General features: G+C 41.4%; 1 protein-coding gene across 1 annotated transcript in view; it reads right to left on the bottom strand.

The window, feature by feature from the left end:
* The window catches only part of kiaa0586 (KIAA0586 ortholog), a 538659-nt gene that overhangs the window by 102567 nt on the left and 416615 nt on the right, over positions 1-19477 (bottom strand). The window contains exons 21-23 of the mRNA XM_063049620.1: positions 17432-17544; positions 15678-15865; positions 8440-8602 (exon numbers count right to left, since the gene is read on the bottom strand). Coding sequence (XP_062905690.1) covers positions 8440-8602; positions 15678-15865; positions 17432-17544 — 464 coding nt within the window. The remainder of the gene's footprint in view (positions 1-8439; positions 8603-15677; positions 15866-17431; positions 17545-19477) is intronic.

The following is a 19477-nucleotide window of genomic DNA, read 5'->3' as shown; positions in this document are numbered from 1 at the left end:
ATTAGCCCCACTCCAGTCTTCTAGTACCTCGTCCAGGGCTAACAAGGTTACAAAAATCTCTAACAACAGTTAGTCCTGACGAAAGGTCTCGGCCTGAAAAGTTGACTGTACCTCTTCCTAGAGATGCTATCTGGCCTGCTGCGTTCACCAGCAACTTTGATGTGTGTTACAAAAATCTCTGCCAGGGCTCCAGCAATTTCCTCCCTTACTTCCCATAACATCTGTGATATAGCTGGGCCTGTCCCAGGGACTTAACCACCTTTTTGCATTTCAGGACATCCAATATTTCCTCCTAAATAGCGTTCTCATGCTCTGAGATACTATGGATCCTTAACCCAAACTCAAAAGTTTCCATGTCCTTGTCTATGGTAGATGCACGCAAGAAGTATCCTACAGACATAGTAGTCAGAGACAATTGGCAATTCCCTAATCTCCCACATTTCACAGGGAGAGCATGCCATTCTACAGATTTCCACAGTGAGGCATTGCTATCAGTTTTGCACTAAAGAACACAAAACCAAGCCCACACATTTTTGCTGAAACAGATACCATTGATCTGCCTGTAATTTCACCCACATCTTTTTTCAGTTTTTCTTCTATCAGAATGACTATGAATCACAATTGTTCCTTCATTAACTTTGCAGCTTTTCAATATCTCTTTCAGAGTATTAAACAGAAGGTGATTTCCAAGTTACCAGGAACCTGTTTAAGTAACAGAATAAAGAATTGTCCTACTTTTTAAAATCTCGATACTTAAATTATTTATTTACTTCTCCAGCCACTGAATAGAGGGATTATATATGTAATTGTTCTCATTTCTCCTTCTCTTTCTCAGTGCAAGAACTACACATAATTTTTCCCCTTTTTCTCTTTGAAGCACCTTCAATCAACTTGGCGTTTCCATGACAGGTTAACTGAACTCATAAGCTTCTGGAAGAGAAGCATGAAGGAAAACTATTGGTGTCAATCTACTCCAGTCTATTTGATAGAGCAGCTAGTTACCATAGTAACACAGTCTTCTGGGAATAGTCTCCACAATAGCTGAAGTACAAAATTTTGCAAAATTACATTCAAAAAATAGAAAAGCTGTCTTCAGTTAAAAACAGTTCTACTGCTCAAAAATTCATAAAATGTAACTGTCATTCAGTTAGACTCTATACAAGCAATTTTCTCTAGAGAAGCCGCACTGTCTAATCCCCATGTCCTGTCCTTCTGCCATAGTTGTTAATCTTCCTCTTTATTCAAATCCTTTTAAAACAATTTTTGGAATCCCCTAACAACAGGAATTCTGCAGATGCTGGAAATTCAAGCAACACACATCAAAGTTGCTGGTGTCCTGACGAAGGGTCTCGGCCTGAAACGTCGACTGCACCTCCTCCTACAGATGCTGCTTGGCCTGCTGCATTCACCAGCAACTTTGATGTGTGTTGTTTGGAATCCCCTTCCCAACTACAGTTTCTGCTTGAGAATTCTGTATTCTAAGCACCTTCTGTAAGTAATTGTTTTCTAATATCTACTTCTATTTATTTTATGAACTCTTTTTTATCACTGATGGAACATGTGGAAAGCATATATCATCCCATCACTCCTGAATAAACCCTAACATCTTAAACTCTTAAGAGTAATATACATATGAATTTGTATAGACTTTTTCCATTGAAATGTAAGAAACAGAAGCACAAATAGTCAATTCACCCCCAAGCCTGGTCATCTCAACACCACTTTCCCACTCTCCCCAGACTACTTGACTTGTTGCTTAAATATTGATCAAACTCCATCTTGAATATATTCGACGTCTCTGTCTCCACAGCACTCAAGAACATAAACATGAGAAAGTCTGCAGACGCTGGAAATACAAAGTAGCACACGCAAAATGTTGGTGGAACTGAGCAGATCAGGCAGCATCTGTGGAAATGAATAGATAAGACAACTTTTGGGTCGAGACCCTTCTTCAAGACTGAGAAGGAAGGGGGAAGATGGCAGAATAAAAAGATGTGGGGAGAAGAAAGAAGCTAGCTGGAAGGTGATAGGCAAAGCTAGGTGGGTGGAGAAAGGTCTAAGGCTAGAGAAGATCGAATCTGATAGGAGAGGAGATAACAGGAGAAATGGAAGGAGGAGGGGAACCAGGGGGAAGTAATAGGCAGGTGAGGAGAAGAGAAAGGTCAGAGTGGGGAATAGAGTGGGGGGTAATTTGTTCATCAGAAGGTGATATTCATGCCATCAGGTTGGAGGGTACCCAGACACATTATAAGGTATTGCTCCTCTTATGGATAGAACTGAGAAATTAGAGTAAAAAGACCCTAATAGGAGTTATCTACAGGCCCCCAAACAGTAGCCTGGATGTAGGGTGTAAGCTGATTCAAGAGTTAAAATTGGCATGTCGCAAAGGTAATGCTACAGTTGTTATGGAGGATTTCAACATGCAGGTAGACTGGAGGAATCAGGTTTGTACTGGATCCCAAGAAAGGGAGTTTGTGGAGTCCCTCCGAGATGGATTCTTAGAACAGCTTGTATTGGAGCCTACCAGAGAGAACGCAATTCTAAATTTAGTGTTGTGCAATGAACAGGATTTGATCAGGGACCTCGAGGTAAAGGAGCCATTAGGAGATAGTGACCATAATATGATAAGTTTTAATCTACAATTTGAGAGGGGGAAGGGAAACTCGGAAGTGTCAGTATTACAGTTGAACAAAGGGAACTATGGTGCTATGAGGGAGGAGCTGGCCAAAGTTCAATGGAACAATACCCTAGCAGGGATGACAGTGGAACAGCAATGGCAAGTGTTTCTGGGAATAATGTGGAAGGTGCAGGATCAGTTCATTCCAAAGAGGAAGAAAGATCCTAAGGGGAGTAAGGGGAGGCCGTGGCTGACAAGGGAAGTAATAGACAGTATAAAAATAAAAGAGAAGAAGTATAACATAGCAAAGACGAGTGGGAAGCAAGAGGATTGGAAAACTTTTAAAGAGCAACAGAAGGTAACTAAAAAGGCAATACACGGAGAAAAAATGAGGTACGAAGGTAAACTAGCCAAGAATATAAAGGAGGATAGCAAAAGCTTCTTTAGGTATGTGAAAAGGAAAAAAATAGTTAAGACTAAAATTGGGCCCTTGAAGACAGAAACGGGTGAATTTATTATGGGGAACAAGGAAATGGCAGACGAGTTGAACAGGTACTTTGGATCTGTCTTCACTAGGGAAGACACAAACAATCTCCCAGATATAATACGGGCCAAAGGACCTAGGGTAATGGATGAACTGAAGGAAATTTATATTAGGCAGGAAATGGTGTTGGATAGACTGTTGGGTCTGAAGGCTGGTAAGTCCCTGGGACCTGATGGTCTGCATCCCAGGGTACTTAAGGAGGTGGCTTTAGAAATCGTGGACGCATTGGTAATCATTTTCCAATGTTCTATAGATTCAGGATCAGTTCCTGTGGATTGGAGGGTGGCTAATGTTGTCCCTCTCTTCAAGAAGGGAGGAAGAGAGAAAACAGGGAATTATAGACCGGTTAGCCTGACGTCGGTGGTGGGAAAGATGCTGGAGTCAATTATAAAAGATGAAATTACGACACATCTGGATAGCAGTAACAGGATCAGTCCAAGTCAGCAAGGATTTACGAAGGTGAAATCGTACTTGACTAATCTTCTGGAATTTTTTGAGGATATAACTATGAAAATGGACAAGAGAGAGCCAGTGGATGTAGTGTACCTGGACTTTCAGAAAGCCTTTGATAAAGTCCCACATAGGAGATTAGTGGGCAAAATTAGGGCACATGGTATTGAGGACAGAGTACTGACATGGATTGAAAATTGGCTGGCTGACAGAAAACAAAGAGTAGCGATTAACGGGTCCCTTTCGGAATGGCAGGCAGTGACCAGTGGGGTACCGCAGGGTTCAGTGCTGGGACCACAGCTGTTTACAATATATATTAATGATTTAGATGAGGGAATTAAAAGTAACATTAGCAAATTTGCCGATGACACAAAGCTGGGTGGCAGTGTGAAACGTGAGGAGGATGTTATGAGAATGCAGGGTGACTTGGACAGGCTGGGTGAGTGGGCAGATGCATGGCAGCTGCAGTTTAATGTGGATAAATGTGAGGTTATCCACTTTGGTGGTAAGAACAGGAAGGCAGATTATTATCTAAATGGAGTCAAGTTAGGAAAAGGGGAAGTACAACGAGATCTAGGTGTTCTTGTGCATCAGTCACTGAAAGCAAGCCTGCAAGTACAGCAGGCAGTGAAGAAAGCTAATGGCATGCTGGCCTTCATAACAAAGGTAATGGAGTATAAGAGCAAAGAGGTCCTTCTGCAGCTGTACAGGGCCCTAGGTGAGACCACACCTGGAGTACCGTGTGCAGTTTTGGTCTCCAAATTTGAGGAATGACATTCTTGCTATTGAGGGAGTGCAGCGTAGGTTCACAAGGTTAATTCCTGGGATCGCGGGACTGTCATATGTCGAAAGATTGGAGCGACTGGGCTTGTATACTCTGGAATTTAGAAGGCTGAGAGGGGATCTTATTGAAACATATAAGATTATTAAGAGATTGGACACGCTGGAGGCAGGAAGCATGTTCCCGCTGATGGGTGAGTCCAGAACCAGAGGCCACAGTTTAAGAATAAGGGGTAGGCCATTTAGAACAGAGTTGAGGAAAAACTTTTTCACCCAGAGAGTGGTGGATATATGGAATGCTCTGCCCCAGAAGGCTGTGGAGGCCAAGTTTCTGGATGCTTTCAAGAAAGAGATGGATAGAGCTCTTAAAGATAGCAGAATCAAAGGTTATGGGGATAAGGCAGAAACTGGATACTGACTGTGGATGATCAGCCATGATCACAGTGAATGGCGGTGCTGGCTCAAAGGGCCAAATGGCCTACTCCTGCACCTATTGTCTATTGTCCTCCACCCTGAGGGTGGCCTCCTCTTGGCACAAGAAGAGACCATGGATCGACACATCAGAATGGGAATTGGAATTAAAATGTAAGGCCACCGAAAAGTCCCACTTGTGGCAGATGGTGCAGATGCGCTTGCTGCAGCGGTCCCCCAATCTACGATGGGTGTCACCAATGTAGAGGAGACTGCATCATGAGCACCAGACACAATAGATATCCTCGACAGATTCGCAGGTGAAGTGATGCCTCACCTGGGAGGACTGGGTACCCTCGAACCTGATGGCATGAATATCAGTTTTTCCAGTGAACAAACTCTCCATTCCCCACTCTCATCTTTTATCTTTCTCACCTGCCTGTTACTTTTCCCTGGGTCCCCTCCTCCGTCTCTTTCTCCTATTGTCCACTCTCCTCTCCTATCACAAACAAAAGAAAATCTGCAGATGCCGGAAATTCAAGTAACACACACAAAATGCTGGAAGAACTCAGCAGGCCAGGCAGCATCTATGGAAAAGAGTACAGTCGACATTTCGGACCGAAAACCTTTGGCAGTCTTGCCAAAAGGTCTTGGCCCAAAACATCAACTAGTCTCTTTTCCATGGATGCTGCCTAGCCTGTTGAGTTCCTCCAGCATTTTGTGTGTGTTACTCCTCTCCTATCGGAACTTCTCTAGCCACCTGTCTTCACCTGTCACCTTCTAGCTAGCCTCTTTCCCCGCCCCTAGGGATTAGTTGTTCCCTAATCTGCTGAGTTCCTCCAGTTTTCCGAGTGTGTTTTTCTAGAGCATAGACTTCCAAATAATTATAATTCTCTGAAAGAAGAAATTTCACCTCATCCAAACTAAAAAAAAAGTGATCTTCATTCTGAAAATATAACATAGAAAAGTATTGCAGGTAATTTGACACACCATGTCTACGCTGACCATGATGTCCATCTACACTAATGCCATATGTCTGCATATGTGTGTAACCATTCATCCCTAATGGGTGAGCTGCATAAAGACATTTGGGAGATTTGAGATGCATAAAGACACTGAGAGATTTCAGGACCTTCTCTTGATCCAAATTCTAGATTGGGTAATAAATCCATTCCTGAACACTTGTAATGAGATATTAACAGGAAGGATGAAAACCTGAGCTCACTACAAAATGACTCAGCTGAAGTTCAAATAATCGTATCAAGATTTTTGGTTGCAGAAAGAAATGCTGTCCTGCACTGTGGAAAAAGGTCAAGATGTTCTTTATTGCCTTTCCAACATCACACTTAGTGGATCATGGTTTCAGTGCAATCGCCCAACTTTTTTCAAAGCAATGAAACAAACTGCAAATTACCGAACATGGCAATCTGATACTCCTTCTGAGTGATATTCAGTCTGATGTTAAGAAGCTGATATCACTGCACCGAGCCTATCCATCTCATTGAAAGATGAAAAAGCAAAGAAGTAGTGAATAGTTGGATTAGTAATGTGCACTCCAACATTGCACAGTGAAAACAGTGAAAAAATTATTTTCACTCTAATGAAATAAAGAAATAATTTTATTTGAAGCTTTAAATAGATTTGAATAATTTTTGCAATTATTTTTCACTGCTTTAAAATTGCAGTTCCTATTTTCTTTCACTGTGTATTATAAATCAAAATTCTTTTTAATTTTTATGTAACGACTGGAAAGGTTGAGGGGGAAGCTGAAGATGTGGTCTGCGAGTCAAGGGGGCAGTAACCCAAAAGGTTTGGGAACCACTAGTTTAGCGGATTGCTAATGACAACATTTCAAATCCACTACAGCTCTCAGCTGGATAATTAATAGGCAAGAAGTAGAGTGGCTGGTAAGCTTCTAAGAGGAACAGGAAATAAAATTATTTAAGATTACATTTGCTAGAAATAGTCCTCCATTTAATAATTTGAATTATAGGGAGGTAAACTGGATCAAATATAGACAGGAGCATTGAACCTGATGGAATACTTACATTAATGGAACTCATGTTGTCGTGACTTGAATAAATGTTGAGAAATATAATCAGACTATGAATCGAAGCTCATTTTCCAGCTAAGTGCATTGTCAGTTAGACTTAATATGTTTCAACAGACTAATGACCTAACTTCTCAGCATCAATGAAAAGGCTGCAAATATGGCAGGAGATATGGGGAAATAATAGTTTATTCAAGCTATCTGTGCTCTTTTGCTGTAGGTTCCGGTGGAGTCTCATAGGTGTTCTACTGGGAAATCAGGAGGATCCCAAGTGAATTTGAGAGCCTGTACATTCTTTCCTCTTAAAAAACAAACTTCCTATTTGTGCACTGCTTGTTAAAGGTTCAACTTCAAATTCAATTGTCATTCAACCATACATACACAGACAGTTAAACAAAGCAGCATTCCTCTGGGGCTAAGATGCAAAACACAGTACATACAGCCACACACAGAACATAGTACACACTGTATCGTTATGATAGCACATAGTCACAAAAATAATATTAATACAGTCACAAGTCCCTGAGTTGCAAGACCTGAAGATAGTGCCTGGGATATTTTCCTGGGCCACATTTCTGCAAGAACAATCACATAGCAGTTCTTCATCTCACATTGGGTCATTTGCAGATTAAGGCAAATCAGCTTGTCTCGCGCTTGATCAACCGCAGATGAAGGCAATCCAACTTGCTTTTCAGGGAACGAATGCTGGAAAAGATCCCCAGTGGGAGAGCTGGCCCGCAGGGGCCAACCTAGAGAGGCCAGTACCCAACTCAGCACTGATTCCAGTACATGCACTGTGCCTCTGTTCTCTCCTACACCACCACTAGCGCCTCTTTCCCTGCATGACTGTAACAGGTGATGTCACAGCATGAGGGCCTGGTCTACACAACCTAGGCCACGCAGCTCCCCACTCACCAATGAACCAATTAACTGGACTTGCGGTATTTTATATTACCAATGTTTAACAAGGTCTTGCGAACACAAGAAATATGCTTAAGACACATATATGCACCATTTATTGGATCCGGAAAGGCCGCTGCGACATAGCACTTCACTATTCTACAAAACCAAAACTTCTTTTTGTCACGTGGAAAATTATACTTACATATTGATGGGGAATGGAAAATTATTAGATTAAAACACAACTCCAATATGAACCTGATGTGAGTCCCAGCAGTAATATTTCCCACGCTCAACTTTATTATTATAAACACAACAACCTTGAACATAGTAGTAATCTGTTTGGTAACAAGATATCGAATAAATCCATCCGAAACTATCAACTTCACGGAAGTTTATCAGGCTGACCTGGATAAAACACTGACCCAGACCAATAGCACCTCTCCCAAATTAAAGGCATCATTAGAATATAGACCTGACCAACCTAAACTAAACATACACTCAGTCACATCTAGTTAAACTTGGATCAAGCAGACATGAATACACAAAAAATAGACTGATAATAAGAAGGAATTATTATGCAATAATTATTACAATAATTGTTCAAATATAATATAATGTGCTTGAGAATTTTAAATGTCCAAAAAAACTCACTTGCACCTAATGGAAAACATGCAGCATACTCACTCAGTGCTGATTTCATTAAAGGCTCCAATTCTGGCTCTGATCCTGATTCATTCTCAACAGAATCTTGGGGTGTGATGTCTGGGGTTTGAATACGGGTATCATCTCTTGCTGGAGGTGATGGGGTTTGTCTGGGGGTTGGATCTGGTGTTGGAATCAGCATTGTCTGTAAGAATAGTAAAGTTCTAATGAACCAGACACACAGATCAACATTTGGTGATGATTTTAACTTCTTTAAGTGTTTGGATTTGAGTTCAGAGATAAGTTGAATTTAGAGTGGTAATGTTTGGGGAAACCATTTTTAAGATATTGACAACTCATTCTGAGTAATTGTAACAGGACTTTTGAAATTTAATTCTTTGATAAGTTTATCAATCTTCTTTCTTGGAACTCAACAATATGACCATGTGGAAGCACAGTAGCAAAGAAAAGACGTAAAAGATTTGACAGTAAATCTATCATAAATCCAGTAAATGAGAACTGTTGAGAAAATATTGGGCCAACAGGTCTGAAGTGCTTGTATGGACCAACTTAAGGATAGGATTTATTGAGTTACCACTGGATATGGCACTTTGTTCTAATGAAGGATTTCTAATGGCAGAGGCAAGATTTCCAGCTAAGAATGTTGAATTTGAGACACTTTTCATTTCAGTAGGGAAGCTAAATGCTTTTTCCCCCCTTTATTTTATTTCAATACTTTTTTGATCATAAAGGATTTAACATCCTTTCAATTAACACTGTTTTTTATTTCATTTTTTTAGATTATTTTCAACACTTCGAATAATTTTATTTTACAAATGATTAAGTAAAAAAAAAGGCTCATGGATTCAGCAATACTCTCCCCAACCTTGCCCCCTCAGTATATCTAAGCCAGGTCCTAGGCACTACTGTACTCGCTGATGCTCAGTCCAGTCCAGTCTGGGACAGAAGTCCCTGAATGAGATGAAATAACCTTGCACATACCAAAGAAGAGGATTGCGTGACTTAGAATAAGACCAGGGGACTTGGTTATCCATTGACAAACAAGCAGAGGTCTTCTGAAATATTTTGTGATGCTTTATCTATCATTTAAAATCATTTCACAAAGAACAAAGAGTTTATGCAAAAAAAGAAAAATAAATACATCTTTGATTTACAAAGGAAAAAAAAAGTTACACCAGATTTATAAATTGGATCATGTCAAATTTATTGCCCTGAACGTTAAGCATTCAAACACAATACAACATAGAACATAGAATAGTACAGCACAGTACAGGCCCTTCGGCCCACAATGTTGTGCCGACCCTCAAACCCTGCCTCCCATATAAGCCCCCAACTTAAATTCCTCCATATACCTGTCTAGTAGTCTCTTAAACTTCACTAGTGTATCTGCCTCCACCACTGACTCAGGCAGTGCATTCCACGCACCAACCACTCTCTGAGTAAAAAACCTTTCTCTAATATACCCATTGAACTTCCCACCCCTTACCTTAAAGCCATGTCCTCTTGTATTGAGCAGTGGTGCCCTGGGGAAGAGGCGCTGGCTATCCACTCTATCTATTCCTCTTATTATCTTGTACACCTCTATCATGTCTCCTCTCATCCTCCTTCTCTCCAAAGAGTAAAGCCCTAGCTCCCTTAATCTCTGATCATAATGCATACTCTCTAAACCGGGCAGCATCCTGGTAAATCTCCTCTGTACCCTTTCCAATGCTTCCACATCCTTCCTATAGTGAGGTGACCAGAACTGGACACAGTACTCCAAGTGTGGCCTAACCAGAGTTTTATAGAGCTGTATCATTACATCGCGACTCTTAAACTCTATCCCTCGACTTATGAAAGCTAACACCCCATAAGCTTTCTTAACTACCCTATCTACCTGTGAGGCAACTTTCAGAGATCTGTGGACATGTACCCCAAGATCCCTCTGCTCCTCCACACTAGCAAGTATCCTGCCATGTACTTTGTACTCTACCTTGGAGTTTGTCCTTCCAAAGTATACCACCTCACACTTCTCTGGGTTGAACGCCATCTGCCACTTCTCAGCCCACTTCTGCATCCTATCAATGTCTCTCTGCAATCTCTGACAATCCTCTACACTGTCTAAAACACCACCAACCTTCGTGTCGTCTGCAAACTTGCCAACCCACCCTTCTACCCCCACATCCAGGTTGTTAATAAAAATCACGAAAAGTAGAGGTCCCAGAACAGATCCTTGTAGGACACCTCTAGTCACAATCCTCCAGTCTGAATGTACTCCCTCCACAACCACCCTCTGCCTTCTGCAGGCAAGCCAATTCTGAATCCACCTGGCCAAACTTCCCTGGATCTAACTTTCTGAATAAGCCTACCATGTGGAACCTTGTCAAATGCCTTACTAAAATCCATATAGATCACATCCACTGCACTACCCTCATCTATATGCCTGGTCACCTCCTCAAAGAACTCTATCAGGCTTGTTAGACACGATCTGCCCTTCACAAAGCCATGCTGACTGTCCCTGATCAGACCATGATTCTCTAAATGCCTATAGATCCTATCTCTAAGAATCTTTTCCAACAGCTTTCCCACCACAGACGTAAGGCTTACTGGTCTATAATTACCCGGACTATCCCTACTACCTTTTTTTGAACAAGGGGACAACATTCGCCTCCCTCCAATCCTCCGGTACCATTCCCGTGGACAATGAGGACATAAAGATCCTAGCCAGAAGCTCAGCAATCTCTTCTCTCATCTCGTGGAGCAGCCTGGGAAATATTCCGTCAGGCCCCAGGGACTTAACTGTCCTAATGTATTTTAACAACTCCAACACCTCCTCTCCCTTAATATCAACATGCTCCAGAACATCAACCTCACCCATATTGTCCTCACCATCATCAAGTTCCCTCTCATTGGTGAATACCGAAGAGAAGTATTCATTAGTATTCTCTAATCGGTCCTACCTTCACTCCTGTCATCCTTTTTTTCTTCACATAATTGAAGAATGCCTTGGGGTTTTCCTTTACCCTATTCGCCAAGGCCTTCTCATGCCCGCTTCTTGCTCTTCTCAGCCCCTTAAGCTCCTTTCTTGCTTCCCTATATTCCTCAATAGACCCATCTGATCCTTGCTTCCTAATCCTCATGTATGCTGCCTTCTTCCACCTGACTAGATTTTCCACCTCACTTGTCACCCATGGTTCCTTCATCCTACCATTCTTTATCTTGCTCACCGGGACAAATTTATCCCTAACATCCTGCAAGAGATCTCTAAACATCAACCATATGTCCATAGTACATTTCCCTGCAAAAACATCAACCCAATTCACACCCGAAAGTTCTAGCCTTATAGCCTCATAATTTTCCTTTCCCCAATTAAACATTTTCCTGTCCTCTCTGATTCTGTCCTTTTCCATGATAATGCTAAAGGCCAGGGAGCAGTGGTCACTGTCCCCCAGCTGCTCACCCACTGAGAGATCTGTGTCCTGACCCAGTTCATTACCTAGTACTAGATCTAGTATGGCATTCCCCCTGGTCGGTCTGTCCACATACTGTGACAGGAATCGGTCCTGGACACACTTAATAAACTCTGCCCCATCTAAACCCTTGGAACTAATCAGGTGCCAATCAATATTAGGGAAGTTAAAGTCACCCATGATAACAACCCTGTTATTTTTGCACCTTTCCAAAATCTGCCTCCCAATCTGCTCCTCTGTATCTCTGCTGCTACCGCGGGCCTATAGAATACCCCCAGTAGAGTAACTGCTCTCTTCCTGTTCCTGACTTCCACCCATATTGACTCAAAAGAGGATCCTGCTACATTACCCACCCTTTCTGTAGCTGTAATAGTATCCCTGACCAGTAATGCCACCCCTCCTCCCCTTTTTCCGCCCTCTCTATCCCTTTTAAAGCACTGAAATCCAGGAATATTGAGAATCCATTCCTGCCCTGGTGCCAGCCAAGTCACTGTAATGGCCACTACATCATAATTCCATGTATGTATCCAAGCTCTCCGTTCATCACCTTTGTTCCTGATGCTTCCTGCCTTGAGGGACACACATTTCAGCCCTTCTACCTTACTGTCTTTACACCGTTTATTCTGCTTCTCTTTCCTCAAAGCCTCTCTGTATGTTAGATCTGGCTTTACTCCATGCACTTCTTTCACTGCTCTATCACTCTGGGTTCCATCCCCCTTACAAATTAGTTTAAACCCTCCCGAACCATGCTAGCAAACCTACCTGCAAGGATATTGCTCCCCCTTGAGTTCAGGTGCAACCCATCCAATCTGTACAGGTCCCATCTTCCCCAGAAGAGATCCCAATGATCTAAAAATCTAAAATCCTGCTCCCTGCACCAACTCCTCAGCCACGCATTCAACTGCCATCTCCTCCAATTCTTAGCATCACTATCACGTAGCACTGGCAGCAATCCTGAGAATGCCACCCTTGAGTTCCTGTTCTTCAGCCTTCTGCCTAGTTCCCGAAACTCACACTTCAGGACCTCATCCCTCTTCCTGCCTATGTCGTTGGTCCCAACATGTATCACGACTTCTGGTTGCTTTCCCTCTCGTACCAGGATGTCATGCACCCAGTCAGAGACATCCCGGACCCTGGCACCCGGGAGGCAACAAACCATGTGGGTGTCCTTCTCACATCCACAAAATCTCCTGTCTGCTCCCCTGACTATAGAGTCTCCAATGACGACAGCTCTCCTCTTCTCTGTCCCACCCTTCTGCACCACAGGGTCGGACTCAGTGCTGGAGGCCCTGCCACCGTGGCTCACACCTGGTCAGTCATCCCCGCCAACAGTATCCAAGACGGTAAACTTATTATTCAGGGGAATGGCTACAGCGGTGCTCTGCACTGCTTGTCTGCTCACCTTCGCTTTCCCCCCTCTGAATGTCACCCAATGACCTGCTTCCGACAGCCTAGGTGTGACTACCTCCCTGTAGCTCTCATCTATGACTGCCTCATTCTCCCTTATGAGTCGAAGGTCATCCAGCTGCTGCTCCAGATTCCTTACAAGGTCTTCCCGATCACCCAGCCGTATGCACTTCTGGCAGATGTGACTCTGCGGGAGAGGGGAGCTCCCCCAAAACTGCCACATCTCACATGAGAGCCACATCACCGTCTCAGGAGACATTGTAAAAACTAACTGCGAGCTAGCTTGTCCTCCGCCTCTTCTCGTCAAAGCCTCTCGAGTCAAAGCCCCAAAGCTCCACTCCTTCACTGGCCCACTCACGCACTGGCCGCTTTACCCATAGTTACCCATAGTTTAATCAAAATACCCATAGTTTAATCAAAAATAAGCTGAACACAAAATATGAACATTATATTTATGCTACTCTGTATTTTGCACTTTAAAACCTTTATTTTTCCATCACTCGTGGCCAAGATATCAATTGATAAAGGAAAAGACTAAAATATTTCAGGTTTATTATGGCCAATCATCTGCTTTCTATCATCAATTTGCTATTCTAAGAAAGGAAATGTGCCTGAAGTAATTAGAAATGAACAGATTTTGTTTGCAGTTAGTTAGAAAAGCATTTGCCTGCACTTTACTTGAAGTAAAAAACCTGGTAAGAGTCTAGTTTTCTCTCTTTTTATACACCACAGATTTATATTATTTGAAAAAATATCAGAATGGTAGTAAAAAAATACTCTTAATTAATTATTCCATTGATATATAAAGTGAGTCCTACTAAATATTTGCCTGTCTAAATCTTAATTGACTCCAAAATTTACGTAATACATTCTATCCAATGGTCTGTGCAATTTTAACATGTCACCAGTAAACAATGTGAATATATTCTGAATTAATTAAATTTTATGTTATCTTGTGTGTAGTTTTGAATGATAAGTTCACAATTCCACTCTGCCGTGTGTTTTATCAAAGCTAGATTGTCAGAGAAGTGCCATATGAAGGTCAATTAGCTTCCTTACAGAAAGATTCTTTAATATAATACAATTCTGAGACTAGTTCCACTAATCACATATAAGGTGTATATAAAAATAATCCCCACCAAATCTCAAAATCTGATGACTGGAAAGAGGCAAAAGAAGATACACTGTGATTTATAAGAACAGTCCTTCAACCCCAAGTATCAAAATGCAGCACAATCTGATGACTGTTAATATAAACTCGTGATGGAAGCTTTAATTCAATTCACCAAAATATATTACTGATGTGAACATGTGTAGAAGGGCTAAAAAAGTGCCCCAAAGAATGGCAGTATTTTCTTCCAATAATATGGTTAAGTTGAATTCTACAAATGACCCATGTCAATTTTAGTACACATAGGGAGTGTGCTGAGATTGGAATGACAGCAGATGCTAAGTGTGGAAATAGCTGTTGTGGCTGTATTACAAAAATAAAGAGGTCACTGTTTAAAAAAATAAGTGGTCACCCATTTAAGACAGAGATCAGATGATATATTTTTCTTTCTCAGGGTCATGAGACTTTAAAAATCTTCTTCAAATGTCAGTGGAATTAGAATACTTCTAATACTCTGAATACTTTTAAGGCAGAGATAAATAGATCTTTGATCAGGAAGGTACTGAAAGATTACTGAGGGCAGTTGAAAATGCAGGTTTGAAGTTAAAATTGAATCAGCTATGATCTTATTGAATGGCAGAATTGGCTCAAGGGGCCATCTGTTCTAATACTTCCTAATTATTTATGTTTGTAGGTATACTTAAACTCTTTTTCTCCCCGAGACCATTATAGAAAGATTCAGAAACACAGTGTAGAGTAGAATTTTTATCCTGAGGAATTTTTCTAATAAGAATGGTTAATGCATTCTTCTTTAAAGGATTCTAGGCAAATTAATCTAGATAGCTTGAAACGTATTTCTAGTGGAATAAGCATTAGAAAATGCTCAGTGGTGTATTTTCATTGATATATAACATATAACATGAATACAAAGTCCTGCATTGATTTTAATGTGAATTATGTTCACTTTTTATATCAATCTAGCCAGATAGCTTGGGGGAGTAGATAATTGTTTTGAAACACCAGCATAATTTTAGGCATGATTTAGTAATAAACATGCAACTGCTGATGCTGCAGCTTAGTTCCAGCAATAATAAGTGTAAATGTACGTGCATCACATACCGCAATGCAAGCTAAGAAACTAAAAGACACGATCATATCACTCCCCAGTTCCATACTAAGCCGCTTATGTTTGATCAGATTTCAGGCCCAATATCAGATTGCATTCTTATACACTCTATTGAGATTAATGTCTTCAGATTTTCAATGTTTTGTGCAACAATAGAACTTCTTACCGGTGAAGGTGCTCTTCGTTGAGTAAGTTCCTGTATCGGTACTTTTCTTTCACTCTGGTGCTGTCCCAGTATTACAGCAATAGTTTCAGCAAGTGCTTCATCTACAATCTGTCGAACCATTTGAGAGTCTACAGGAACACCTGCATCAACAAACAGCTGCAAGCCTCCTCCACCAGCAGCCTTTACTACTGTGGAAGCAAATAGTAACACTCATCATCTTAGCTCTGGAAACTTTTCTCAGAACAGAATACTTGTACAGAACACTACAGAAAATTATATTTTCTGCTTTTACAAATGGAATCAGAATCAGGTTTATTATCACCAGCATATGACATGAAATTAGTTAACTTAACAGCAGCAGTTCAATGCAATACATAATCTAGCAGAGAGAAAAAAATGAATAAAACAATAAATAAACAAGTAAATCAATTACGTATATTAATTAGATTTTTAAAAAGTGCGAAAACAGAAATACTGTATATTAAAAAAAGTGAGGTGGTGTCCAAAGCTTCAATGTCCATTTAGGAATCAATGGCAGAGGGGAAGAATCTGTTCCTGAATCGCTGAGTATGTGCCTTCAGGCTTCTGTACCTCCTACCTGATGGTAACCGTGAGAAAAGGTTATGGTGAGAAGGCGGGGGAGTGGGACTAAATGGGAGAATGGATCAGCTCATGATAAAATGGCGGAGCAGACTCGATGGGCCGAATGGCCAACTTCTGCTCCTTTGTCTTATGGTCTTATGGTCTTATGGTCTAAAAGGGCATGCCCTGGGTGCTGGAGGTCCTTAATAACGGACACTGCCTTTCTGAGACACTGTTCCCCTAAGATATCCTGGATACTTTGTAAGTTAGTGCCTAAGATGGAGCTGACTACATTTACAACTCTCTGCAGCTTCCGGTGCAGTAGACCCCCCATACCAGACAGTGATGCAGCCTGTCAGAATGCTCTCCCCAGTACAACTATAGAAGTTTTTGAGTGTATTTGTTGACATGCCAAATCTGCTCAGAAAAGCTTTAATGGCCATTAGACATCAGGCAGACAAAATTACATATTAATTACTCAGCTCCAAGAGAAATGAAAAATGCCTAGTTTACACATAACAATTCTTTTTTCATGAAAGTGCCTTTTTTGTTAATGGTGACGGTTTAAACATTTGGGGAAGGAAAACAAAATATCGGCTCTCATAAAACCACAGAAGCATCATGAGGATATGTCACATTTATCAAGGGAAGATTCTTTTCCAGAAATATTGATCCAAAAAGCTACCAATAAGTCCAAAATCATGTTCAGAGCATTTGGATTAATTGATAACACTTAACAATGAACGCTGTGCAAGGCTGTCAGGATATGTATCAGCATATGACTAATTGTGTTGCAGAAAATGTGAATTTGAACTTGCGACTTCCACATGGTGTATTTAGCAAATTTACCCATATTCTCACCACTGGTCACAAAATGGAAAGCAAAGAATTTTCACTGGGGAAATGTAAGGTCAGAAGCTGGTCCTTTTACTCGCCAGAGGCAGTTCTTCAAAGATACACTACTAAAGTCCATCATCCAGACAAGGAAAGCCATTTGTTGTATGGAAACAGCAAAGCAAACAGAGAAAAATAAAGAGATGGAGAATAAGAGATAAATTACAAAATCCTAATATGAGCACCGTAATAGATAATGGAATGAAGAAACCATTAATTAAGTATGAGTAAATATGATTTAACACAGTATTTTAAACTGATGGTAAGGTGAGACTTACCAATATCTGAGTCTGACAGCATACTCTCCTCACTTTCAGACTGAATAACTTGTGACTTAGGTTGTATAGGACACATCTTACTCATAAGCCGTGACATGACTTCTTGTTCAACTCTAATGGAATAAAAATTTCAACATTTGATGACATTAAAATGCATAATTGTGTAGGCAGGTATTACAACGTGCATAGAGAGGGTCATAAAGTTATACAGCATGGAAATAGGCCTTTTGGTTCAACTCTTTTTTGCAAACACTGCCTACTTGAGTTAGTCCCATTTGCCTGCATTTGGCCATATCCGAATGCTTTCCTATCGATACACACATCCAAATGTTTTTTAAACATTGTAATTGGTCTCACCTCTACTATTTCCCCTGGAAGCTCGTTCCATATATTCAATAGACAATAGATAATAGACAATAGACAATAGATGCAGGAGTAGACCATTCGGCCCTTTGAGCCAGCACCGCCATTCACTGTGATCATGGCTGATCATCCACAATCAGTATCCAGTTCCTGCCTTATCCCCATAACCTTTGATTCCGCTATCTTTAAGAGCTCTATCCATCTCTTTCTTGAAAGCATCCAGAAACTTGGCCTCCACAGCCTTCTGGGGCAGAGCATTCCATATATCCACTACTCTCTGGGTGAAAAAGTTTTTCCTCAACTCCGTTCTAAATGGCCTACCCCTTATTCTTAAACTGTGGCCTCTGGTTCTGGACTCACCCATCAGTGGGAACATGCTTCCTGCCTCCAGCGTGTCCAGTCCCTTAATAATATTATATGTTTCAATAAGATCCCCTCTCAGCCTTCTAAATTCCAGAGTATACAAGCCCAGTCGCTCCAATCTTTCGACATATGACAGTCCCGCCATCCCGGGAATTAACCTTGTGAACCTACGCTGCACTCCCTCAATAGCAAGAATGTCATTCCTCAAATTTGGAGACCAAGACTGCACACAGACCTCCAGGTGTGGTCTCACCAGGGCCCTGTACAGCTGCAGAAGGACCTCTTTGCTCTTATGCTCAATTCCCCTTGTTATGAAGGCCAGCATGCCATTAGCTTTCTTCACTGCCTGCTGTACTTGCATGCTTGCTTTCAGTGACTGATGTACAAGAACACCTAGATCTCGTTGTACTTCCCCTTTTCCTAACTTGACTCCATTTAGATAACAATCTGCCTTCCTGTTCTTACCACCAAAGTGGATAACCTCACATTTATCCACATTAAACTGCATCAGCCATGCACCTGCCCACTCACCCAGCCTGTCCAAGTCACCCTGCATTCTCATAACATCCTCCTCACGTTTCACACTGCCACCCAGCTTTGTGTCATCGGCAAATTTGCTAATGTTACCTTTAATTCCCTCATCTAAATCATTAATATATATTGTAAACAGCTGCGGTCCCAGCACTGAACCCTGCGGTACCCCACTGGTCACCGCCTGCCATTCCGAAAGGGACCCGTTAATCGCTACTCTTTGTTTTTTGTCAGCCAGCCAATTTTCAATCCATGTCAGTACTCTGTCCTCAATACCATGTGTCCTAATTTTGCCCACTAATCTCCTATGTGGGACTTTATCAAAGGCTTTCTGAAAATCCAGGTACACTACATCCACTGGCTCTCCCTTGTCCATTTTCATAGTTACGTCCTCAAAAAATTCCAGAAGATTAGTCAAGCACGACTTCCCCTTCGTAAACCCTTGCTGACTCAGACCGATCCTGTTACTGCTATCCAGATGTGTCGTAATTTCATCTTTTATAATTGACTCCAGCATCTTTCCCACCATCGATGTCAGGCTAACAGGTCTATAATTCCCTGTTTTCTCTCTTCCTCCCTTCTTGAAGAGAGGGACAACATTAGCCACCCTCCAATCCACAGGAACTGATCCTGAATCTATAGAACATTGGAAAATGATTACTAATGCGTCCACGATTTCTAAAGCCACCTCCTTAAGTACCCTGGGTACCATCAGGTTCACTGTGATGAATCAGCCTCTCAGGTCCCCTCTTTCCTCTCTCACCTTAAACCTATTATCTCTAGCTTTAG

The sequence above is a fragment of the Mobula hypostoma genome, chromosome 1, assembly GCF_963921235.1.
Source record: "Mobula hypostoma chromosome 1, sMobHyp1.1, whole genome shotgun sequence".
NCBI classification, from domain to species: domain Eukaryota; kingdom Metazoa; phylum Chordata; class Chondrichthyes; order Myliobatiformes; family Myliobatidae; genus Mobula; species Mobula hypostoma.
Note: the sequence above shows the minus strand (reverse complement) of the source record. Positions and strands in the feature narration are given on the sequence as shown.